Source organism: Aquarana catesbeiana, linkage group LG06, assembly GCF_042186555.1.
Source record: "Aquarana catesbeiana isolate 2022-GZ linkage group LG06, ASM4218655v1, whole genome shotgun sequence".
Classification (NCBI taxonomy): Eukaryota; Metazoa; Chordata; class Amphibia; order Anura; family Ranidae; genus Aquarana; species Aquarana catesbeiana.
Window position 1 is genome coordinate 263873723 of NC_133329.1, and position 27482 is coordinate 263901204.

General features: G+C 43.6%; 1 protein-coding gene across 4 annotated transcripts in view; it reads right to left on the reverse strand.

The window, feature by feature from the left end:
- The window catches only part of KIAA2012 (KIAA2012 ortholog), a 313387-nt gene that overhangs the window by 68074 nt on the left and 217831 nt on the right, over window positions 1-27482 (reverse strand). For all 4 annotated transcript variants that reach the window (XM_073633290.1, XM_073633291.1, XM_073633292.1 and 1 more), the window contains exons 14-16: window positions 26793-26849; window positions 6549-6734; window positions 5001-5108 (exon numbers count right to left, since the gene is read on the reverse strand). In XM_073633290.1, coding sequence (XP_073489391.1) covers window positions 5001-5108; window positions 6549-6734; window positions 26793-26849 — 351 coding nt within the window. The remainder of the gene's footprint in view (window positions 1-5000; window positions 5109-6548; window positions 6735-26792; window positions 26850-27482) is intronic.

The window sequence follows — 27482 nt, forward strand, 5'->3', positions numbered from 1 at the left end:
ACCGCAGTGTAATGCGATGCAGAGATCTCAACAGCCTCATTGAATAACATTGCTTTTCCTAACGCAAACATGGCAGCATACGAATGTTGTAGCTCCGCCCCTATATCCACCCACAGGACCTGTTTAGCTCTATAAAAGTCTGACTGAGAGCTACCTCCCCCATTCTCCTTTTTGTCCTCAAAGATCAACACCTACAGACCATTACACTCTTATCTGCGGACTATGTCGGAGTCTGTCTGGGTTCAAGCCTCTTCCAGCATGCAGTCCCACATCTTAGGCTGCTAAACGCACCAACAAGGTGGGGAACCCCTTCTGGTGGTCTTTTAGGGTCGAGGTGTTCTCTAATCAGAGATGACAATCCTCTTGTGGCATGCCTGCTTTGGAGTCCCGATCCAGCAGTTGGAACTGCATGATGTCTTCTTTCCTATGTAACTCTTTCCAGGTCTGTCAATCTCTATAAAATGTTTTTTTCTTTTTCTTGCTTTCATGTCTCTAAAGACCCCATACACACTGTGCAGCTTTTGTTGTCTGATTTCCTTTAGATTTACCAGGACCATGTAGTGCAGGAACCTGCCTGATTGCATACAAATTGAGGCTCTTAAGGTTTGGCCTCGTATTTTGTGGTTTTTGGTAAATCTGAGAGAAAAAAACTGCAGAGGATTGCATGATGTGTAGCCAGCTTAAAAGTGTCCTTTTGTATGGATGGGCTTGGCTTCCCTCCTAATTGTACTAGCCCTTTGTTCTAATGAAAAGAGGCTGGGGAGGACTGTCTCTCTCTCAGGTGCTCTATTTAAAGGGCACAAATAGCCAGGCAATGGATGCCTTTGCAATTCATGCATGCAGAGAGACAGCATCTCATTCTGAGGAACAGTCAATGACAGGTAAGTCTTGATATTCTAGTAATGGGGATTGAAGGGAGAGGTAGCAAGGAAGAATATATTACTAGGGGATGGGGGAGGGGGGGGGGGGTTGCCCAAATTTCTTTTATTTAAATTTGTTTCTCTTTGCCCAAAAAATAGAGGGGTGTATATATATGTATTTTTTTCCTCTCTCGCTTCCCTTATTTCTCTCTGTTGCCATGCAGTCCCCCTTGCACCTTTCGGCTCTTCCGCCAGCATGAGCCTAACACCACATAACAAAGACCACCGCAATACCAGGTAAGGGCCAACTTTGGGTAAGTAAAAAGATGCAGAAAAAAGAGTGCATTATGCCTGGACGAGCATGCCTTCTTGTCTATTGCAGCCCCGGTCGCTCGCACTCCTGCTCTAGGAGGTCCAGAGGCCCTCTGCATCGTCAGGATTTTTCCAGGGAGAAAGTGACTCCTCCAGTCCTGGCAGACCCCAGTACAAAGGGCGCAAATATACGATTAAGAGAAAGCACACAACTTCTCCTCTGAGGGCTCAGCTCCTGAAAGGCAAATGTTGGTCATGTGGCCATAACCCTATGCCAGGAAAGCTACTTTGCAGGAACTGCTTCAGGCAACTTGCCAGAGACCAGGGGTACGAGAGTCAGCAGGTGTCAACCTTGTTTAAGAAAGTAGCCCATGACTCCCTGGCAGAATTTTCCGGTCGTCTCGGACAACCAGGGACAGAAGTGGACGAACAGAGTGTGGGCCCTGCACCAGGTCTATACCAAGCCATTCAACCGTCTCAAACTAGAGGGGTACCAGGCACTTCAGAGGTGACTCCAGCCCAGCGTATTAGGCGGCTGATTCCCCAGACCCAGTATTACAGCCAACCTTCCAGGCAGAGGGAGAAGATACCACCCCCTCCTCGGCAGAGGATCCTGAAGGTTCAGGCTTTGATTTTGCGATGATACCACCATTTTTTAAGGCAGTAAAATCTGCACTGGAATGGGAGGATCCGGAACCTCCTTCAAAGAAGGAGAAAACTTATCACACACCATACAATCTGATTTTAAATTGTGTGGCAATCGCTGCAAAACATGCATTAGGTACCTTTATCCTTTCAGGGCACCCCAAATGTTTGTTGCCCCTAAATAGGAGCAGGGGCTTCTTTTTGGAGGCGTAGGGCAGCCAAGTGAATGGGCCGCCCCCATGCGAGTTGCAACATTGTGTGCAAATTGCTCTTTGAAAATCACATAGCAGAAACACTTGTCCCCTCTACGTGATAATATCAAATGCCTCTGAAAAGTGACCTAAGCACAGATCGCTTTTCAGTGCAATAGCAGAGCCTGCTGTAAGTGTGAACAAGCCTTTGGGTTCCATAGGAGGAACCTAAAGAAACAGGTAGCTACCTTTCCTCTTATGACATACATTTCAGGAGGAATGGGAGAAGGGAGGGAAAATCCTCCTCAACCAATAGGTTGCAGACGTTGTATCCGCTCACAGAGGAGGCTGTGGCTCTTTTATCTAACCCACCAATGGTGGATGTGGCAGTCACCAGACTGGCCAAGAATGTGACACTTCCGATGGAAGACTCTTCCTCCTTTCACGATATCCTTGATGGGCGCATTGACATGAACTCAAGGAAGTTTAACCTTGCAGTAGGTGGTGCTTATAAGCCCGCCCTTGCTTAACATCCTTAGCAAGAGCTATGCGAGTGTGGGCGCAGAACTTGGAGTATGCGATCATAAACCAGCTGCCAAAAGAAAATCATCAAGGCTCTTTATTTATGGCATTGGCCACTTTGCTGCCTCACATACAGGGTCACCCAGTCCTGCTCCGTCTGGACAACACAGCAGCAGTGTCCTATATACAGCAACAAGGCGGGACACACAGCCAATCCCTCTTGAGAGAGGGGAAACCGACCATGACATTGGCACAACAATATCTCCCAGATTTGAGGGCCATATATCTTCCAGGCTGTCAGAACTTGGAAGCAGATCGCCTATCCAGACAATTCAAGGATCCCAACGAATGGTCCCTTCACCCCAAAGTGTTCAAACAGATCAAACACGAGTGGGGGTGTCCGTAACTGGATCTTTTTGCCTAATCAACCAACTGCAAGGTGAGCTGGTTCCTCTCACACCACACTCATCCATTAGCAGGATAGACGTCTTGACCCATCCTTGGGTTGCGCAACTGTCTTATGCCTTCCCTTCAATTTCTTTAATCCTGAAATTCCTGAGGAGATTGTTGACAGAGAATTGGACAGTCATCACAGTATTACCTTACTGGCCTCGCAGACCATGTTTCTCTCTGGCAATGGATCTCAGCGTGTGCCCACCGATCACTCTGCCAGTGACTCCTCATCTCCAGTCGCAAGGAGATATCCTACATCCGCAACCATCACGACTGTCTTTAGCGGCCTGAAGATTGAAAGGCAGGGGTTAGGATGTTCTCCAGAGGTTATTAGAACTTTACAGAGTTCCAGAAAGGGGTCAACTAATGCCATCTTCTCCAGAATATGGAATAGGATCATGAGCTTTGTAGCTACACGTCCGTTTGACCCTAGTGACCACAATGTATCTCAAATTCTGTTTTTCCTGCAATCCGGATTGGATTTGGGGCTCAGCCTAAGTTCGCTTAAGGTGCAAATTTCAGGTATCTCGGCTTTTACCCAAAAGAAAGGGGCAGCAAACCTGCTGGTGGAGCTGTACTTAGACTATGCCCTTCCAAGAGAAATAGGTTCCCTCAATGGGATCTGGAAGTAGTCCTCAATTTTCTAGCAAACCCTCCTTGTGCTCTCACAGAAGACTGTTCATTATGGGATATCACCTTAAAAACGGCTTTCCTAATAGCCATAACTTCAGGGAGAAGGGTGTCGGAACTCCAAGAATTGGGGGCAGCCAAACCTTATTCCATGTTCTTCCCAGACAGGGTTATGCTGAGACCATTGGATCACTTTGTCTCAAAAGTGGCATCGATATTTCATCTCTCCAGTGAATGGTTGCTTCCAGCCTTCCCAGGGGAATGAGATGTTGATCTGCACGAGATGGACATTCCAAAAGTCCTCAAAGCCTGTTTCCAGGCTACTTCTACATTCAGATGTTCTGACAGACTTTTCATCATACCTACCGGAAAATTTAAAGGGAAAGAGGCCTCGGCCAGAACCATTTCGGCCTGGATAGTAAAAACTATTCACCGAGCATATAGTAGTTTAGGAGTAGTTTTATAATTATCAATGGGCTGCTGCACCTGCAGGGCTTTAATGAGGAAAGTGGTGGGGTCTGCATCCCTTTAGATGTGATTTCCCTTGGGAGTATCTCACCAAAAATTAAATTTTTGTTGCAGGGGATGCTCAAAATCTGAGTTGTATCTTAGTGCAGAATTAAGTAAGCCAATCACACAAGCAGGAAATTACATTTTTAGGGGGCATTCTGTACACCATCTCTGTACAGAACACCTCCAAGTAGCCATATTGTATTGCATTTTACAGAAAATTACAACCCTGCAGAAAGGAAAGGCAATTTTTAATAACATTCAATTACAATAGGACTTGAATTGCAATTGTATAGGCTATATTTTTTTTGCTATTTTTTTCCCGCAAAAGTGGAGTTACCTTTTAAATATATTCCTCAATAGACAAAATTCACTTTGTGTGCACCAAATGCCTTTGCAAGCCCAGATATTACCTTGCAATGATAGTAGTGACATAATTACTGTACTGTTCAGACCCTATGCAGGGAGAAGAGTTGTGGAGAGACCTAGCTGGACCCACTCACTGCAGGCTGCCTACAGAAAACTACAAGGAGGCGGAGACAAGACTAGTCATCCTGCATAAGGAGGGAAAGTAGCAGTGACTGGTCTTTATTACATTATGTCCTAATCAGAGGCAAATTTTAATTTCTGGATTACTGCACAGCTCTGGAAGAAATACACACAGCATTCCAAAATTCAAATAAGAGTACACATGCACTTCTACTTAGACAATATTTGCTTATCCTGGAGGCACAGGGTTGCATCCCTCCTTCCCCATTACATGAAAATAAATCACTATAAAAATTATAGACTTTATATCTAAATCTGTCTTCCTTTAGAGGAGCTTTGACATGACCTAAGCATATATAAAGCCAGCTTATAAATGATCAAAACATACCTGCACCAGACGTGGAGGCTGATTGATCGCTTCATTATTTTGTAACTCACTTTCGATGAGGGCATCAGTATCTTGAAGAGTAAATGCAGAATTGTTGTTCAAACTTTCCTGTAATAATATATAAACTGGCATGTTAGACTGAATAAAAAATAAAAATTTTTGTCTTGCATATAATCTCCTTGTAAAAAAAGAACCAAAACAAGATAATAATAGAACGTAACACAATAGGTAGGTATTGTATTATTATGTGAAAGGAGCATAAATCAAACTAATAATAACCTCAATTTATATTTCATCATTGTGATTGGGTCACACCAGGCAAGAATTTCCCTTTCATGGGGAATGAGGAATTAGGCAATAAAAAGCTTAAATAATATGAATAATCACAAAGAAAATTAACATAATAAGTATCCATAACAACAAATCAGATTCATATTTCTTACCTGACATCAGTAAACATAAATCTGATTGGTTATTATGGGTACCTAGAATTTGAGCACAACCATTTACTATATAATGCACAAATGTAGCAGTAGGGATGCAAAACAGGCAGCATGGATTAAGTTAGTTACTGTACGTATTGAATAAAATCCTAAATAATATTTATTAATAGTAATTATTTTATATTACCTTACACACAAAGACTCACCCTTTTATTTAGGGCCAGCTGTGAGATGTGAAGCTGTGAAGCTCTACAGTGCTGTTAGTCTAACACTGGGAACTTGCTTACAGGAGGCAAGAGCACAGAGATGACCATTATCTGCATGCTGTTGCTCCTTTCATGTCCAGTGGGAGATGACCACACCGTTTTTATTTGTTATGGAGAAAAGTAATGCTGCCCTTACACTTTTAGGGGACAGTTGTTAATGCATGTTCTGATTGCCCACAGGGCAAGCCATTTGCTGAATGCTTCACGAGCCTGTAAGGTCTACTTTCTGAAGCTGGGAACAGGGGGCCAGTGGCAGCCTATCAGAGGAATACCAAACCAGGACACATTTACTTACCTGCCTGATCATTCTCATGTCTTCTCTCTCTGGACAGTGATGTCCTTCCCTCCCACAGACATAAGAAAACAGCCAGATCAACAATAACCCACTTCTATGGGTATCTCAAACAGTAATTTCAGGTAACTGGTGAATTCTTTCAGTAATCTATTAATGCTGTACACACCAAAGATTATAACACCAAGTTTATGAAGTTTACCCGGTTTATTTTAATTAGATACTGCTGGCCGTATGTATATATGCAATATGGGTTTTGGGCCCTAACACCAAGCCGCTGCACATATGTGTCTATGGGGAACTACTGTTCTGTGCTTAAAGCATGTGTGTCCCAGCACAGTGACCAAATTGTGACAGAAAACTCCTGGTCATTGTTATAATTGGGAGTTTCCGATCATGTGACTACTGTGACAGCCAATCACAGCAGTCATATGGGAAGACCAGCTCCCAGCAATGCGAGCCTCGTTGCATGTGTCTTCTGTAAGAAAGAGCCACCTTGCTCACAGTTTTGTTATTTAGACTGCAGTTCCACTTTAAGGTTACTCACATGGCTGTTCATTGTAGCAGAAGTGTCTGTTGAACTGGCATCTGAATTTCTGAATTCTCTCCTGGTCCCAGTATTAGATTCTGTTGTCTCATCACTCTGCATCTCTTTCTTGTTCCCTTTACTTTCTTCTCTTTTTTCATTGGTCATCTCATGAATCTCTACAGTGACAGACTGCTGTTCAGATACCTAGAAAAAAAAGAATTGTAGATATTTCAGGTACATCATTTATAGTAGTATAGAAAGGAGTAATAAATGTAAAATACCCTGTAGTGTATACTATCACGCCTATACGCATGGCCAACAAACTTCAACAGAGATACAAAGACAACATTATTGATTAACTGGGCCACTCAAACTTTCAGATCATTCAGTGGACTGGCTTGGCGCAGCTATGTATACAAATATTTATACAAATACATACACTATATAATGTATTATTTAACTACCAACATTTTGTTATACTGTTGTTAAAGGGTAAGTGCACTTAAAGTTAACTTTCTCCAGATGAGCCCCATAACCCCCACCCAATGTGCATGAGAAAAAGGACCCAAACATATGTACTATTTAACTACCAAAATGGTTATACTGCTCCAGCCCTTGGGACTTGGGATCTGAGTGACAGGCAGCTCATGTCTGAGTTCTGGCCAATCATTCATTTGTTTGGCAGGAGGCGGGACTCTCATATAAGCTGGGGTCACATGCTGCTGGAGAGTTCCAAAAAGGGAGAGTCCGGAGAGAGAGCCCCCCCTGCGGGGAGCCAAGAGGAGCCCCCCCCTACGGGGAAGGAGGGGGGGACCAGGCCATACGGAGGAGAGGAGTTAGTGACACCGCACAGCATGTAGTTGCTGGTGTCACTGGACGCCCCTGCGGGGAAGGGAGCGTGCCAGACTGGAGAGAAGGGATGGAGAAACCATTTCAGAAGAAGTAGCAACTAAGCGGAAGACAACTGGGCGATCGATTGTTTGTGAGTGGCACATGGACGGTTGATCAAGTGAGTGAAAGCCCAGGGGAACGGTACTACCAGAGGCTGAGGGATGTTGGTACGCAAGTCAGTGAGACAGGTGGTGTTAGCCTGTGACTTAGGGTTCAACAATACCCCGGGATTCCAATCAGTCAGGTGGGAGGAATTATTCAGAGTAATCTCTTCCTTAGCTCAACTTGGAAGTACTATACAGACAGGAAGTAGTGGTCAAATGGTGGCAGTAGAGCTCCGAGCACAGAGCTACAGATTGTTCTAAAAGGATCTACGGGTGAAGAGGTTATTCAGAGTAACTCTTTACTACAACAGCCTATGTATCCTCTAGTAAATCTACCAAAGTCTATATGCAAGGAGTTATTCAGAGTGGCTCTTTGCTGTTCACTTTCATTGTTCTCAAGGACCAGACTACTCCCATCTTCCCAATGAGAAGTTATGGCAGAGTGGCATATGGCAATGTTCTAAGTCTTTGCATGAGAGGCAAAGGAAAGATAATCAAGCAACAAAAGAGCATCTCAGAAAACTTTCTCCTATCCCAGTTCATGTTATACCAATAAAAGCAAGAGAAAAGCACAATATGGACTGTTTCTATTTCTATGGGCTGCGATGGGCTAGATGGTAAATATGATTTACGGATAGAACACACAAATTGCAGCTCCTTTGGGGGTAGTGCGCTACACTGAAAAGACAGTTTAAAGGGAAAAGTAGTGATGTAACTAGAAGTATAGCAGGGTCATGTCCTTTGCCTACAAAATTTGTCCTAAAAAGGTGTCCCTTTTTCTCATGTCAGAAAGTTGGGAGGTATGTACAAGTTGTAAATAAATACATACAGTAGTGCTGTTTTTATCACGTTTTGTAAATTTAGTATAGGTAATGATGCAACAGCTTAGATTTATTTTGTTTTATTTATTTAAAGAACAGTGCAGAGTTTATCTTTATTTTGGTTTGACCTTAAGCCCAGGTTCACACTTGTGCGATCTCAGACATCGCATGTGATTTGCACCAGCACCGCAGATGCTGATCACATGCAATGTCTGTGTAGTGTGAGTTCAGCCATACAGTTGTATGGCTGAACTCGCATTGGATTCGCTGCAAAAAAAGGTGCAGGGACTTTTTTCCCCCCCGCACTGGAATTGGATTGCTTAGGTGTTCTCACCCATGCGACCCGATTCCTGTCTGAATCCACAGTTCGCACTGCGATCTGTGAACTGATCTGGGGGTGTCATTAACATTGTATTGACACCCGCAGCGGTTCCCAGAGGGCAGTGTGAACTGCCTGCGGGAGAGATGCCATGCAGGAACGCTGGAATTGCTCCGGTTCCTGTATCGCGTATATGTGAACTTAGGGGTTAGGCATGCACAAGAGCGGTTGACAATATCATTGTTGCATCAAAGACATTTGTATTTGATTTCTAATATACTCTAGAGAGACATGATCTGGTTGTTACAGGCAGATATATGTTTTAAATAAATACCATTGATTTTAGGTCATTTATTTTTTACTGATATTGATCATAGTAGCTTTTGGAGGAGCACATGAACTATTCATCGTGTTTTTTCATTTATGATATGACTGGGGGCATAGCAACATTGAAGTTGCCTAAAAATGTTGTTGCTAGGAGATGTTCCCTCCTTGCCATCTCAGAAAGTTGAAAGGTTTGCTAGCGTGGTGATTACAGTAGTAGATTGTAAATCTTACCATGTAACATGGTCTGAGGGAGGGTAAATCCCACAGCTGTTGCCCTTACTGTACATCTAAGACAGAGCCAGGCCTAAGGGCAGCACTGCTCAAAGGGCAGAAGGTTAATAGATTGTACTCTTTTCTCACAAAAGGGTTAAATGCACCTGGAAAGATTCTGCTGTAATCAATCAGAATTCCCATTATATATTTTTACTATCATTTAGAAAATGTAAATAAATATTTCATAGTTTCAGATTCAGATTCAGAATACTTTAATAAACCCAAAGGGAAATGCACTTTACATAATCGTTTTGTGCATACATTTTAATAAATGTCTTGGGCTTGCGTATATGGCCTTTATGTACCCATGTCAAACTCAAGTTGTCAGAGTCCCATTTGCTGTGGTTAATCTGCTTTGTGTTGTATTTTGTGTGTGGATGCAGTGTGGCTTATTGCAGATGTGTTTGAACTGTAGGCAAAGCAAATCAAACTCAGCCTTTTGCCTTCAAACTCATGTGTTTGCATTTTGCAGCATTTAAAGTGATATTAAAGGCAGATTTAAAAAAAAATGATTTTGCATAGAGCAGCCCGGTCCCCTGCTGGTGCTCCTGGCCCCTCCCTCCTGCCAAGTGCAATGGGGGCATCCGAACAGGCTAGCTCCCAAGCCGCTGCTCTGTGTGTCTATTCACACACGGAGTGCAGCTTGGCCCCGCCCCCGCTCTCTCCTCATTGGCGCACTGGCTGTGATAGACTATAGTGAGAGCCAATAGCTCCCGCTGCTGTCTCAGCCAATGAGGAGGAAGAGGCCACTGCTCTTGTGCACATTGCTGGATCGAGATCGGGCTCAGGTAAGCACACAGAAGTTTTTTTATATTCATGCATAGAATGCATGAAGGTAATAAAAACCTTGAGCCTTTACAACCACTTTAACAGCAATACTGTGCACACAAGTAATACTTCAGTCAAATTTTCGAATTTAAAATTTCAAATTGTTAGTGGGGTCAATTTAATGTTCGTTTTCGACAATAAAATTTGAAGGTGCAGGATGGGAAATTTATCTCAAAAAAAGGTTTTTTAACAGTTAATGTTTTTTTGTTTAGTAAAGCCTATTTGTTACAGAATTGAATGTTAAAAGCAAACAATTACTTTGGAATATCATTTGTCAAGTCTTCAGATGTACTAAGAATTTTTGTATCTTCTCGTACAAATGTTCATATGAACTTTGCTTTGAAAATCTTCTAGTTTATGGATGGCAATGGATGGCCAAGGTGAAATCTGCCCTCAAGTGAGTAGTTGGGAGCATTGGGGCATGGCACACTGCTTGCTTGCTTGTTTCTTTTAAAGAAGGGTTAGGATGAGGATTTGGAAGAGGACGAGGACCTACATGTCTGGCATTGAGAGTCTTTCCTTTTATTTAGTCTCCAGGGAAAAAGACATGGAGGTTGATTTACTAAAACTGGAGAGTGCAAAATCTGGGACAACTTTGCATAGTAGCCAATCAGCTTCTAGCTTCAGCTTGTTTAACCACTTAACAATCGCGCTATAGCCGAATGACGACCACAGCGCAGGCTCAATAACTCTGGGAGGGCGTACATTGACATCCTCCCAGAAGGGCGCGCACACGGGAGTATCACGGATCACGGTAAATGGCTGCTGACAGAGGCCGTTTACCATGTGATTGCTCTGTCAAATGACGAAGCGATCACTTGGAAACAAACTGCGTCATGTACGGTTCTTCTCTCCCCTCTCTGTACCGATCAGTACAGTGTGAGTGGAGAGGGGAGAGGTCGGTTGCAGCAGCGCTGTGGGCTGGATCTGTAGTGCCCACAAGGCTGTGCCCATTGCAGCCTCATCCATCCATCCATGCTCAGCCATCCCTTTGTCATACTCATCGTTCATCCACGCTCAGCCATCCCCCTGTCATACTAATCCATCCATTCATGCTCAGGCATCCCTCTGTCATACTCATCCATCCATCCATACTCAGCCATCCCTCTGTCATACTCATCCACCCATACTCGGCAATACTCATCCATCAATGCTCAGCCATCCATACTCAGAATTACTCATCAATCCTTCTCAATAAACTACATTCCCTTGGCCTCCGAGATTCTGCTCTATCCTGGTTCTCTGGCTATTTATCACAGCGCTCCTTCAGTGTCACCTACAACTCTGTCTCCTCCTCTCCATTGCCCCTTTCTGTGGGGGTCCCCCAAGGCTCGGTTCTTGGACCCCTTCTCTTCTCTATCTACACCACCTCCCTTGGTCACCTAATAACTGCCCACGGCTTCCAATACCACTTATACGCTGATGACACCCAAATCTATCTGTCTACTCCTCACCTCACTCCTTCAGTCTCCTCTCGCATTACTAACTTACTAACTGACATATCAGCATGGATGTCGCACCACTTCCTTAAACTAAATCTCTCTAAAACTGAGCTATTAATATTCCCCCCCGCCCGTGCCCCCCTCCATGACTTTTCCATCAAAATCAACAATGCAACCATCAGTCCCTCCCCTCACGCCAGGGTACTAGGTGTAATCCTAGACTTCGACTTGTCATTTCAGCCTCAAATCCAATCATTGTCAAAAGTTTGTAGAATTCACCTCCGTAACATCTCTAAAATTCGCCCTTTTTTAACAAATGAAACCACCAAGCTCCTCATTCACTCCCTTGTTATCTCTCGCCTTGACTATTGCAACTCCCTTCTCATTGGCCTACCGCTCCATAGGCTATCCCCTCTTCAGTCTATCATGAATGCTGCTGCCAGACTTATCCACCTTACCAACCGCTCAGTGTCTGCCAACCCTCTACTTCAATCCCTACACTGGCTCCCAATCACCCAGCGAATTAAATTCAAAATTCTAACCACAACATACAAAGCCATTCACAACTCTGCCCCAAGCTACATCACTAATCTTGTCTCCAAATATCACCCAAATCGTCCTCTCCGCTCTTCTCCAGACCTCCTGCTTTCAAGCTCTCTCATCTCCTCCTCCCATGCTCGTCTCCAGGATTTCTCCAGAGCCTCTCCCATCCTCTGGAACTCGCTACCTCCATCTATCCGGCTATCCCCTACTCTTGCTACCTTCAGGCAATCCCTGAAAACTCATCTCTTCAGGAAAGCCTATCACGTCTCCAACTAATCTCCTACCACTTCCACCAGCTCATTCCCCACAGTTACAACCTTTTGTACCACCTGCCCCACCCTATTAGATTGTAAGCTCTTCTGAGCAGGGCCCTCTTAATCCTATTGTATTGTATTGTATTATATTATAACTGTATTGTCTCCCTTTTATATTGTAAAGCGCTGCGTAAACTGTTGGCGCTATATAAATCCTGAATAATAATAATAATAATAATCAATCCATCCATGCTCAGCCATCCATACTCAGCAATACTCATCCATCCATGCTCAACCAACCATAATCAGCAATACTCGTCCATCCATCCATGTTCAGCCATCCATACTCAGCAATACTCATCCATCCATTCATGCTCAGCCATCCATACTCAGCAATACTCATCAATCCATCAATGCTCAGCCATCCATACTCAGCACTACTCATCCATCCATGCTCAGCCATCCATACTCAGCAATACTCATCCATCCATGCTCAACCATCCATAATCAGCAATACTCATCCATCCATCCATGCTCAGCCATCCATACTCAGCAATACTCATCCATCCATGCTCAACCATCCATAATCAGCAATACTCATCCATCTATCCATGCTCAGCCACCCATACTAAGCAATGCTCATCCATCCATCCATGTTCAGCCATCTATACTCAGCAATACTCATCCATCCATTCATGCTCAGCCATCCATACTTAGCAAAACTCATCCATCCATGCTCAGCCATTCCATCCACCCCCGTCCATACTCAGCTATACCCAGCAATACTCAGCCATACCCAGCAATACTCAGCTATACCCAGCCATACTCATTCATGCTCAGTCATCCCATCCATACTCAGCCATCCACATTTATGGCTCAACCATGCTCAGCCACACCCATCCATGGCTCATCCATCCCCATTCATGCTCATCCATGCCACATCAATTCTCATCCAAGCCACTACAGTGCCTCACAAAAGTGTAATAGGTAGCCAAATTAGATTTGAGAAATTTATGCCCCTAGAACACCTGATGGTACTCCCTGCATGTTGGGCCTCTGTATGTGGCCAGGCTGTAGAAAAGTCTCCCATATGTGGTATCACCATCAGGAGTAGAAGAATCTATTTTGGGGTGTAATTTTTGGTATGTACATGCATTGTGTTATAAATATTGCATAAATTGACAACTTTTTGTAAAAAAAAAATGCTTTTTCATTTTCTTTCCACATTTTCCAAAAACTTGTAGAAAAAAATATCATGTTCAAAAGACTCATTATGCCTCATAGATTATACGTTGAGGTGTTTTCTTTCCAAAATGGGGTGATTTTTGGGGAGTTTCCATTGTCCTGGTGCTCCAGGGCCTTCAAAAGTGTTATGCCTCGTACACACGAGCGGACTTTACGGCAGACGTTGTTCTGCGGCCTTTTCGACGGACTTTACGACGGACTTTCTGAATGAACAGACTTGCCTACACACGATCAACCAAAGTCCGACGGATTTGTACGTGATGACGTACGACCGGATTAAAACAAGGAAGTTCATAGCCAGTAGCCAATAGCTGCCCTAGCGTTAGTTTTTGTCTGTCGGACTAGCATACAGACGAGCGGACTTTTCGACCAGACTTCAGTCCGTCGAAAAGATTTGAAACATGTTTCATTTCTAGGTTCGTCGAACTTTTGGGGAAAAAAAGTCCGCTGGAGCCCACACACGATTGAATTGTCCGACGGACTCCGGTGCACCGAACCAAGTATGCCGTAAAGTCCGGTCGTGTGTACGTGGCCTTTAGTTGATCATGTGTAGGCAAGTCCATTCATTCGGAAAGTCTGACGTAAAGTCCATAGAAAAGTCCGCAGGACAAAGTCTGCCATAAAGTCCACTCGTGTGTACGCGGCATTAGAAGTAGTCAGGAAATTAGATGTGTAATTTATGCTCCTACGCCTGATGGTGCTCCCTGCATGTTGGGCCTCTGTATGTGGCCACGCTGTGCAAAAGTCTCACACATGTGGTATCACCATACTCAGGAGGAGTAGCAGAATGTGTAATTTGTGGTATGCATATGCTGTGTGTGAGAAATAACCTGCTAATATAACAATTTTGTGGAAAAAAAAAAAAAAAAGAAAAATAAAATCTTGATTTTGCAAAGAATTGTGGGAAAAAATTACAACTTCAAAAAACTCACCATGCCTCTTACTAAATACCTTGGAATGTCTACTTTCCAAAAGGGGGTCATTTGGGAGGTATTTGTACTGTTCTGGCTTGTTAGGGTCTCAAGAAATGAGATAGGCCGTCAGTACTTCGGGTATGATAAATTTTCAGAGATTGGCACCATAGCTTGTGGACTCTATAACTTTCACAAAGACCAAATAATATACACCAATTTGGGTTATTTTTACCAAAGTAATGTAGCAGTATACATTTTGGCCAAAATTTATGAAGAAAAATTACTAATTTGCAAAATTTTATAACAGAAACGAAGAAAAATGCATTTTTTTTACAGAATTTTCAGTCTTTTTTCTTTTATAGTGCAAAAAATAAAAAAATCCAGCGGTGATTAAATACCACCAAAAGAAAGCTCTATTTGTGTGAAAAAAAGGACAAAAATTTCATATGGATACAGTGTTGCATGACTGAGTAATTGTCATTCAAAATGTGAGAGCACTGAAAGCTGAAAATTGGTCTGGTTAGGAAGTGAGTTTAGGTGCCAAGTGGGTAAATGGTTAATTAAGCTTTGACAAACAAACTGGAAGCTGATTGGTTTCTATGTAGAGCTGCACCAGATTTTGCACTCTCCAGTTTTAGTAAATCAACAGCATTGTGTTATCTGCCATCCGCTATACATAGGCCCCTTGGAGAGACATAATATCCTAACTAGGAATGAAGTTTGGTTTTGCCCCTGCCATAAGTTTTAGGTTACTTCTGGAGGTTCAAGATTTGTAGTCTCAGTGAATTTATGTGCAGATTTACCTGGGAAATTTGTTTTTCAACCATAATGCACTGCATGACCTTTGAACTATGGCCAGCAGGTTTAGAAGGACCAGTAATGCCGTGTACACACGACCGGACTTTTCGTCCGAACTGGTCTGATGGAACGAATCCGTCGGACAATTCGATTGTGTGTGGGCTTCATCTGACTTTTTCTGTTGAAAAATCTGCCGGACTTTAGAAACAGAACATGTTTCAAATTTTTCCGATGGACTCGAGTCCGATCTAAAAATCCGTTTGTCTGTATGCTAGTCCGACGGACAAAAAAGGACGCAAGGGAAGCTATTGGCTACTGGCTATGAACTTCCTTATTCTAGTCCAGTCGTACGTCATCACGTTCAAAACGATCGGACTTTGGTGTGATCGTGTGTAGGCAAGTCCGTTTCGTTGGAACTCCGTCGGAACTCCTTCGAAAAGTCCTTCTGAGTTCATTTCGACGAAAAGTCCGGTCGTGTGTACATGGCATTAAGGTGCTTTTGGATAAGCCAGCCCCTTACTATAAAAGGGGACACGGAACAGCTATAGTGTCAGTGTATTGGAAGCTATTGTTGGGAAAGAATAGGAAAACTGACATATTGTTTAACTAGTGATTAGGGTCAGTTAGGAAACTTTACCTTAATTCTGATTGTTAGTTCTTTGGGCAAGCAACCCCTTTGATGACTTTTGTTCATAATATTGGGAGCTTTTCCATCTTTAATTTTATTTTGTGGTTGATTTGAGGTCATCAGTACACTTATAGCATTTAGCCATTTTTGCTGCAATTTTGAAAAAAACCCAGAAAAACAAATGGGCTTTGGTTTCAGTCAATCAGCTGCATTTGCTGATCTGTGTATTCTGACAGCAGCCAGTCCCACTGTCAGAATACAAAGGGCCCGATGGGAAGGGGATTCCCTCATTTATCTAATTTGTGTGGATATAGGAATCAGTTTTTTTTGTTTCCATTCAGCCCAATGGCTGAAAGAATAAAAAAAAACTAGCTGTCAATGGCCAGCTTTAGAAGGACCTTCTGGACATGAAGTGATCTTCTTCTGTTGCATGAATGATGATTTGGCATCATATGGGGGGTGCTTGGCTGCAGCAGACACCCTCAGGGAAGGCTTGTTGAGAGAAAAGGCTGATGACCATATTGTGCTATCTTGGACAATGATCTACTACTACCTCAGGGCCGGTTCACACCTGGACTGCACAGGGACGAGGTTATATATTTATATATGGTACACAGTATATATTTTATATATCTATATATATCTATATATTTATATATAGATATATATATATATATATATATATATATATATACATAGTATATCTTTGCCTAGAGTTAAGCTTTTCCATTTTCTTGTAACATTTTGATTTCATTTTGTTAGGACATAGCTTCCTGGAAACATATTGTGTTTACAGAAGGAATATATTGTGTTTTAGACAACAGATGTGAATTTTCACACGCTGCATCCCATTTAATATGTTGTATAAACCATGTCAAGAATTATTAACAGGCCCAAATTCTGCTCAGTACCAGATGGGATAATTTTCCACTGTTTGACACAGACTTCTGGAGTGAGGAGACACTCAGCACCTATTTCACAACTAAACCAAACAACATGAAATCTAGGGACTTCAAGGCTAGAATAGTTTGCAAGGTAGTAAATATTCAGAGAGTGCATTCATAAATAGTGCATGGTCTCGCGGCAGGGTGTCGGATCATACAGTAGATGAGAGACGATCTCACAGCTCAGAGGTGTCTGCCTGGCTCTTCCGTATGCTCTTTCATCCATAACTTCATACTACTTATTCTACTGCATTGGTCAAAGTGCCAGGAAAGGGGAATACAACAGCAGAACTGTGATTTAGTAGCTGGAAAAAAGCACTCTTTAAAAGTTTTATATCTTATCAATCAAGCCTAATTTCTACAGAAACTTTATATTTGGCAAGATTAGTCTATAATGCACCTTATATTATCTTTAAAAGATTCATGTATGGTAAATGACTAGAAAGATTTTATACGGTATGGACTTGACATATGTTAGAACTAAAATTTTATTTCTTCTTTATGTAGCGATACCCATGAAGGAGCTGATTAAATTGGTTCAGTCCTTTACTCTGCCTCTACACCCCAGGAATGGCCTCAGCCTCTCTGGCACACCTGGCAATGTGATTAATGGAATACCACAGTAATGACACACTGACACTGTTCAAGTATTAATGTTTCTTTCAATTTACTTAGGCAGTAAGAACTCAAAATGGTATTGGTCAGCTAGATTCCGGACAAACAACAAGGCATTGGACAGGCTTTGTTAAAGCTCTCTGAACGCTAGTCAAAGCTCCTGTCATTAAATAAAATGGTTAGCTTACAGTCCTGTTTACACCTGCTTTTGCTTTGCTTTGCTTTGCTTCAAAAATTATACCCCATGTAGCTTCAGTGGTGCTTCAATTTGTCTTCAAAGCCTCCATAGAAGTCTATTGCAAAGCTCACTTGAAGCCCCACTGAAGCCTCATTAAAGCCCCACAAAGGCTCATCAAAGCCCCGCCGAAGCCTCACCGAAGCCCCACCGAAGCCCCACTGAAGCCTCACCGAAGCCCCACCAAAGCCTCATCGAAGCCTCATCGAAGCCCCCCGAAACCTCATCGAAGCCTCATCGAAGCCTCATCGAAGCACCAAGCAAAAGGCAGTGTAAACAGGACTGTAAGCTAACCATTTTATTCAGTGACAGGAGCTTTGACTGGCGTTCAGAGAGTTTTAACAAAGCTTTTCCGAAGGCATGTTTTGAAGCAAGTGTAAAATAGCACTAAAAGTCAGTCAGGCTGCTTTGTGCTGGGACTTCCTATCCCACAGTTTTCCTGATGATTGGCTCTCCGCCTCTGCCAATAGGGAGGCAGAAGAGTATGCTGTCTTGCCTGTGACTCATCTCACAGTGGGAAGGAAAAAAAATAGGAGGGAGGAACTCCACTCCAACAGAACTGACAGACTGTCTCTTCACTGAAAGTCCTGGCTAGCCTGGCAATATAGTAAGGATGGCAAACAGCCGCTACATTTATATTTATCAGGACTAAAAATAAAAAAAGTAAAATATATTGTAGCCAAATATGAAAATTGTATATGTTTCATATTTGAATTTTAAACCAGCATATGAAAGTCTAGGATTTCTCTTATGTTTAACGGGCTAACTTTATTATTATTATTATTATTATACAGGATTTATATAGCGCCGACAGTTTACGCAGCGCTTTACAACATTAGGGCAGACAGTACAATTACAATACAATTCAATATAGGAGGAATCAGAGGGCCCTGCTCATTAGAGCTTACAATCTAGGAGGGAGGGTCAAGTTATACAAAAGGGTAATAGCTGTGGGGAATGAGCTAATGGAGAAAATAGTGCAGTTGTTAGATGGAGGCAGGATAGGCTTCTCTGAAGAGGAAAGTTTTCAGGGATCGCCTAAAAGTGGATAAATTTGGAGACAGTCTGACAGATTGGGGTAGGGAATTCCAGAGGATAGCAGCTTTGCTGAAAAAAAGCCTGCTTACAGAGCTTGAATGTGCCAGAGGACTGTAATATGAGCACATGGCTAGTGTAGTAGGCATAGGTGTGCGTAGCTTATTGCATTAGGGTGTGCACCACAAAGCTCAAACCCACAAGCATGTCTCTCTCTCTCTCTCTCTAGATATATATATATCTATATATAGATATATATAAATATCTATATATAGATAGATATCTATCTATCTATCTATCTATCTATCTATCTATCTATCTATCTATCTATCTATCTATCTATCTATCTATCTATCTATCTATCTATATATACATATGGCCCTGGTACATTGATCTCTCTGCTGGCAAAGTGAAAGAGAAGTGCAGAGCAGGTAAGAGGGAGATCTTTTCCATCTCCCTGCTTCAAAGAGTGATAATGCTAATGCATACTAGGTGATTAGGGTGTGCCCAGGCACATCCAGCGCCCTCTGTGTGCACATCTATGGTAATAGGGTGACTGTCATTCTTGTTTGCCCCCCTGGCTTCCTGAGCTTTGTGCATTTACATGTTCTGAATCCCCTGTTGTTATAATCTAGTATAAACATGCATATATTCACAGACTCTAACTTGAATTCTTGACAAAACTCTTTTAAGCTGAGCTTTGTACTAGGGTAAAAAAACCCTGGCAGCATGGTTCCGACTTTGTGCAAGGGTTACATGCTTCTTATGTCTAGGGGGTAGAGAAAGAGTCTCTATTACTTGCCCTATTCCCGATCCAGCAAAGGGTAGTCCTCTTCTGACAGAAGTCTGTGGACAGTTCCTCAGCATCACAATGTAAAATGTATGGCTATTAACCCTGTATTCCATGTGAGAGGGGCAAACATGCGACCTTGAGAGCAATTGACCAGTCGCACAGATAGGGTAGGCCTGCTGAAGCACTGAATAAGGTAAGTGCTTTTCCTTATTCCAGCACTCTAGACATAATAAAAATGTATTCCTTGCCACAGCAGGGGTATTTTATTTCCAGCCCGGAGTTCACAGGTGCAATGTTTTTAATCTTTTGCACACGTCTTCATTTTTTGATAGAAATTACTTTAGAAATTACCCCCCAAACAATTATACGGTGTGAGTTGCAAATTTTTATGTTGCACGATATTTGCACAGTTATTTATCAAATGCAATTTTTCAGGAAAAATACCCTAAACCTAATTTTAATGCAAACACAATATTACATCATTTTTTTTGGTAAAAAGTAAAAGATGAGGTTGCATCAAATAAATAAATACTAAAAATGTCAAGCCTTAAAATTGTTTGCCCGTGAAATTGCAAAAAACAATGGTTCCCAAAATTCTCCATAGGCGACACTATTTACACTTTTTTTTCCTCTATTTAACTTTATCGCTATCGCAAAGGGACTAACAAGCCCCCTATGTTATAGCATTGACAGGTGGCAGGTCTTCTTTATGAAGACATCAGGGGTCTATTAGACCCCCAATGTCTCCCCTGACCTCCAGCTAATCAAGCACAGACTGGAGGAATGACAGCTGTTAACCAAAAAGGGATGTCATGTTGCTTTTGGGCTAATTAGTTGTGGGGGGATCAGGATGTTTCCTGATCACCATCTGCTCTTAAAAGTATTATTATTATTTCCAAAACAGTAAAAGTAAATAATCACTAAACAGCAAACATCCACCTTCCCTCAGCGCTCATGAATCTGTTAAAATAAACAGGTCACAGACCCTTCAGCTGCTGCTATTAAGTAAATCAGGAAGTAAAAAATATGTCTGAGGAGCCCTGAGGAGATATAGTCATTAGTAGCGCTAAACTCTTGTATCAATCCCAGAAAGATATTCATTTTAAAAACTTAATAATATATAAAACCAGCACAATGTCCTCATTATAAGCAAGAATAAAAAAGTATAACAAAGTCTCTGTAGAGTAATCAGCTGTAACAAAATAACCAACAGTGCGTGGGGGAGTGTGTACATTTTTTTAATTATAATTAATTCCTCAGATTCTTCGTCTCTTCACCACACCACGTGGGACACCGCTCCCTTAAGATTTTACACTCACCAGAAATCAGGTGAAAATCAGCCTTAACTTCCACAAATAAGCGGACCTCCTCCTCTGGTCATCAGATCATAGTACGGACTATTTCTTTAACTTCTAATGCAATTTCACCAGTTTTAGGTCTGTTTGGGTTCACACTGTGTTCTATCCTGGAATGCCAGACTCCAATAGTCTGCTACTGGATCCCAAGCTCATCAGCAATCATGCCCAAAGGATAAAGAAGCTCTCATAGCATAATTCCGTTTTAAGCTGTTTTTAATTAAATCCCCCCTTACATACTGCACTTACAAATATAGAAATAAAAATGAGCATGTAAACAGTAGCTTGCCTGCCTGGTGTCACTCTACTGCTCCTAGTATTGAAAGGATTGGGGCGATGCCCGGGTTGAGCTCCACGAGGGTAGGCAAGCTGTGTGGCCGTGTAGCCTTACCCTAATGCGTATCATCGTAGACTTCGTATAAAGGCCCTGGCGAAGCATTTAAATAAGCTACTGTTTACATGCTCGTTTTTAACCCCTTCCTGCCGGGCGTACGCAGATGTGCGGCCTCGGCTTTCGGGGGTTATACCGGGATGATGCCCGCACCTGCAGGCATCATCCTGGTACTGTTTTTTAGAGCTGGCGATCGGCTTTCCAGGGATAACAACCGACGTGGCTAAAAGCCGCTCGACTGTTATACCGGAGGAGCGGGAGGGCACGTCTCCCCTCCCGCCGCCTCCCGCCAGGAGGCCTGGTCAACAATCCGCTGCCTCCGGCGGCAAGGGACAGGCTGGAACAAAGCCGTAAGCGGCTTCGTTCCAGTCTCCTAATTATAAACACGGAAGCGACGTCATGATGTCATTTCCCGTTTACTCAGCTGCCAATGGCGCCGGTTTTAAAAAAATATACAGTATTCAGAATCGCCGAAAATGGCGATCTGAATACTTTGAAGTGCAAAGGAGGGATCGGTCTTTTAGACCCCCGATCCCTCCATAAAGAGTACCTGTTACCACCTATTACTTTCACAAGGGGGGTCACATTCCTTGTGACAGCAATACAAGTGATCAAATTTTTTTTTTTAAACACAATTTAATAATATAAAAATAAATAAAAAAAAAAAAAAAATGTTTTTTAAAGAGCCACCATCGCCGCGAGCTCGCGCAGCAAAGAAACGCATACGGAAGTCGCTCCCGCATATGTAAACAGTGTTCAAATCACACATGTGAGGTATCGCTGCGATCATCAGAGCGAGAGCAATAATTCTAGTACTAGACCTCCTCTGTAACTCTAAGCTGGTAACCGTAAAAAAAAATTAAAACGTCGCCTATGGAGATTTTTGGGTACCGTAGTTTGTCGCCATTCCACGAGTGCGTGCAATTATAAAGCGTGACATGTTTGATATCTATTTACTCGGCGTAACATCATCTTTCACATTATACAAAAAAATTGGGATAACTTTACTGTTTGTTTTTTTTTTAATTCATGAAAGTGTCCCTTTTCCCAAAAAGTTTTGTTTAAAACACCGCTGCACAAATACCGTGTGACATAAAATATTGTAACAATCGCCATATTTCTCTAGATTCTCTGCTAAAAATATATATATAATGTTTGGGGGCTCTAAGTAATTATCTAGCAAAAAATACGGATTTTAACTTGTAAACACCAAATGTAAAAAATAGGCTTAGTCATGAAAGGGTTAAACCTATATTTGTAAGTGCAATATGTAAGGGGGGATTTGGGGTTTAATTAAAAACTGTTTAAAACTGTTTAAAACGGAATTATGCTATGAGAGCTTCTTTATCCTTTGGGCGTGATCGCTGATGAGCTTGGGATCTAGTAGCGATCTACTGGAGTCTGGCATTCCAGGATAGAACACAATGTGAACCCATACAGACCTAATACTGGTGAAATTACGTTAGAAGCTAGAGAGGTAGTCCGTAGCATGATCCGATGGCCAGATGAGGAAGTTCGCTTTTTTGTGGAGTTTAGGCTGATTTTCACCTGATTTCTGGTAAAATCTTAAGGGAGCGGTGTCCCACGTGGTGTGGTGAAAGGATGAAGATTCTGAGGAATTAATTATACAGTATCTCACAAAAGTGAGTACACCCCTCACATTATTGTAAATATTTTATTATATCTTTTCCTGTGACAACACTGAAGAAATGACACTTTGCTACAATGTAAAATAGTGAGTGTACAGCTTGGATAACAGTGTAAATTTGCTGTCCCCTCAAAATAACTCAACACACAGCCATTAATGTCTACATGGCTGGCAACAAAAATGAGTGCACCACTAAGTGAAAATGTCCAAATTGGGCCCAATTAGCCATTTTCCCTCCCCGGTGTCAGGTGACTAGTTAGTTTTACGAGGTCTCAAGTGTGAATGGGGAGCAGGTGTGTTAAATTTGATGTTATCACTCTCACTCTCTCATACTGGTCAATGGAAGCTCTACATGGCACCTCATGGCAAAGAACTTTCTGAGGATCTGAAAAAAAGGAATTGTTGCTCTACATAAAGATGGCCTAGGCTATAAGAAGATTGCTAAGACAGATTGCCAAGACCCTGAAACTGAGCTGCAGCATGGTGGCCAAGACCATACAGCAGTTTAACAGGACAGGTTCCACTCAGAACAGGCCTCGCCATGGTCGACCAAAGAAGTTGAGTGCATATGCTCAGCGTCATATCCAGAGGTTGTCTTTGGGAAATAGACGTATGAGTGCTGCCAGCATTGCTGCAGAGGTTGAAGAGATGGGGGGTCAGCCTGTCAGTGCTCAGACCATACGCCACACACATCAAATTGGTCTGCATGGGATTGATACAAGAGTTCAGTCCTGCTAATGCCTATATCTCCTCAGGTTGTGTAGATATATTATTATTATTATACAGGATTTATATAGCGCCAACAGTTTGTGCAGCCCTTTACAACATGAGGACACACAAAACCACATTTTAGATTAGAGTTACATTTCAAATAGTGAAATACGGCATAAAATGAGTCATACTGAAATCAAGATGAAGAATGGAAGATGTTAGTCTATTCTTAATTCAATTCTACCACCAACCCTGTTACTTATAATAGTGAAAACTTGCTTTAAGCTACTTTCACACTGGGACAGGGGGCCGTTAGCGGTAAAGCGCCACTAATTTTAAAGGCGCTTTACTGCTGTAATAGCTGCATTTTTCAGCTGCTAGCGGGGCGCTTTTAACCCCCGCTAGCGACTGAATAAAGGGTTAAAAGCGCCCGCACCGCTTCGGCAGCGGTGCCCATTGATTTCAATGGGCAGGGTGGTGGAGGAGCAGTGTATACACCGCTCCCGCACCGCCAGAAAGATGCTGCCTGCAGGACTTTTTGTAACATCCTGCAAGTGCACCGCCCCAGTATGAAAACACTCTGGCTCTCACACTGGGGCTGCATGGGAGACGTTTTTCAGGTGCTTTACGAGCGCTATTTTTAGACCAAAAATCAGGGCTGTCTTAATGGGTGGGCACACCTGGGCACTGCCCAGGGGCCCCAGCTGCATGGGAGGCCCCTGCACTTTCCCCAAAGTAGCTGGTCCTTGAGCCCATGCTGCCCCAAAATTGGGGGCCCCATGATGGCACTGAGAGTGATGGATACACAGGGAAGGCAGGCTGGCAGTGGTGCGTCGTGCAAAACGATACCTATTATTTCACAGCCAGCAAGGAGGGGCATGGCCAGTGCGCCAGTGATGCTCTGACCCGCCCCAAGCATCTTGAATGCTCGGAACTCGAAGGCTGCGGGGTAGGAGCTGGAGTGGAAGCTGCTGAGTCGGCAGCACTGAGAGCCCACCTACAGAAGTAGCATTGTGGATGGTGTCATAGTAAGCCCAGCTGTCCAGCACTGTTTACGCCTAAGGGCTTGGAATGCAAGGAGGGATGCGGGCGCATAGCATGGTGGGCACATAGCCAAAAGTTTACATGCACTGTATCTTCACTGGAAAAGGGGGTACAACATGCATGGAATAATGGTGCTGGGGGATATCAAGGGTGTATGGGGGAAAACAATGCTGAGGGGGGATCTGGGGTGTATAGGGGGGAAGCAATGCTTGGAGTAGCTTGGGTGGCTATAGTGCTATAGGTATCAGGGATGTAGAGAGGCCACAGTATAGGGGGTATCAGGGATGTAGTGGGGTCACAATACAAGGGGTATCTTATGGTATATGGTAACAGTGCTGGGGTGATATCTAGGGGTGTAGAGGGATCAGAGTGCTGGTTGGATATCTGGGGTGTAGAGGGGTCACAGTGCTGGGGGATATCTGGGATGTAGAGGGGTTAAAGTGCTGGGGGATATCTGGGGTGTAGAGGGGTCACAGTGCTGGGGGGATATCTGGGATGTAGAGGGGTCAGAGTGCTGAGGGGATATCTGGGGTGTAGAGGGGTCAGAGTGCTGGGGGGATATCTGGGGTGTAGAGAGGTCGGAGTGCTGGGGAAATATCTGGGGTGTAGAGGGGTCAGAGTGCTGGGGGGATATCTGGGGTGTAGAGGGGTCAGAGTGCTGGGGGGATATCAGGGGTGTAGAGGGGTCGGAGTGCTGGGGGATATCAGGGATGTAGAGGGGTCAGAGTGCTGGGGGGATATCTGGGGTGTAGAGGGGTCGGAGTGCTGGGGGGATATCTGGGGTGTAGAGGGGTCGGAGTGCTGGGGAAATATCTGGGGTGTAGAGGGGTCAGACTGCTGGGGGGATATCTGGGGTGTAGAGGGGTCAGAGTGCTCTGGGGATATCTGGGGTGTAGAGGGGTCAGAGTGCTGGGGGGGATATCTGGGGTGTAGAGGGGTCGGAGTGCTGGGGGGATATCTGGGGTGTAGAGGGGTCGGAGTGCTAGGGGGATATCTGGGGTGTAGAGGGGTCGGAGTGCTGGGGAAATATCTGGGGTGTAGAGGGGTCAGAGTGCTGGGGGATATCTGGGGTGTAGAGGGGTCAGAGTGCTGGGGGGATATCTGGGGTGTAGAGGGGTGGGAGTGCTGGGGGGATATCTGGGGTGTAGAGGGGTGGGAGTGCTGGGGGGATATCTGGGGTGTAGAGGGGTCAGAGTGCTGTGGGAATATCTGGGGTGTAGAGGGGTCAGAGTGCTGGGGGGATATCTGGGGTGTAGAGGGGTCAGAGTGCTGGGGGGATATCTGGGGTGTAGAGGGGTCAGAGTGCTGGGGGGATATCTGGGGTGTAGAGGGGTCAGAGTGCTGGGGGGATATCTGGGGTGTAGAGGGGTGGGAGTGCTGGGGGGATATCTGGGGTGTAGAGGGGTCAGAGTCCTGGGGGGATATCTGGGGTGTAGAGGGGTCAGAGTGCTAGGGGGCTATCTGGGGTGTAGAGGGGTCGGAGTGCTGGGGGGATATCTGGGGTGTAGAGGGGCCATAGTGCTGAGGAGACATCATTCTAGCAGATATATTATATGCACAGGACAGCTTTGTTACTTTATGTATGTAGTATTTTCCCACTGTTTCTTTGCTGTACAGAATGATTGGTCATGTAGATATAGCGGACCTCCACCCAAAAGGGGAAGCTCCGCTTGTCTGCCGCCTACCTACTTGATATCTGTTTACCTGCACTGTCTCCATTGTAGGGGCCCCAGAGCATTACTTTGCCCAGGGGCCCATGATGCTATTAAGATGGCCCTGCCAAAAGTGCCTGAAAAACGCCTCAGTGTGAAAGGGGTCTTAATGTCAAAATATTTCTAGGCTGACAATTGATACAGATTGCTGAAGGCTGGATTTTCCAAGGTAAGGGATACATAAATATTACAAATATTGGTTATCAGCACATGCAAGGGAAAGAGAGAGGTTTGTGAATACTCAGTGAAATATTAATATCTGGGGAGTATCACTTCTACAAGCTCACACACCATTAATATTTATTTCTGTGATTTTGTTCTAGACATGCAGGACAGTTATATGGAAAACACTTCATGTACTGGAAGAGACACATTATGTACCGCCTGCTTACATCATCAGCATCTTCTTGTTTGTCTGTCCGAGGGACAGAAACCTTCCTCTGTCTAGTCTGAAATCATAAAACACAGTTACCTCTTAGACATACAGTATATGCTGGAAAAAGATTTCATTTTTACAAGCCAGCAAAAGCCAAATACCTAAATAAAACCAGGTTATCTGATCTAGTAAAGCTGAATTCCAGGTATGGATTTTTTGGCATAGATACATTGGTCCAGCTTGGATCAATGTAAGTATGCATATTCCATACCTGGCCAATCCCTGTGAAAGTGGAGAATCAGTGTAGTAGTAGCTGCTACTACAGTGATCCTAACTTTCTTCTGGATCCTTTGCTGCCATGCTGAATAGTAATTGGACTAGGTGGAGAGGCGGGATGGTGATATCAATCTCCAACTCGTCCAATCACATATCGCCTTGCATTCATTGAGAAAAATATAAGGTGTTCTTTAAATGGCACCTATGTTGAGACAGTGACCCCCTGTGGTTAACCACTTGACGACCGTCTACTGCACTTTTACTGCAGCAGGTCGGGTCTATTGCGCGAAACAACGTTTTTGTGCAATAGACACTGGGGGGGGGGGGGGGGGGGGTCCAGATCGCGTGCTGATTGGACACAGGGGATGCCAATCAGCAGGTCCGGTGGACCCGATGTCCACCAGCCATCTGCAATTGTTCCCCAGAGAGG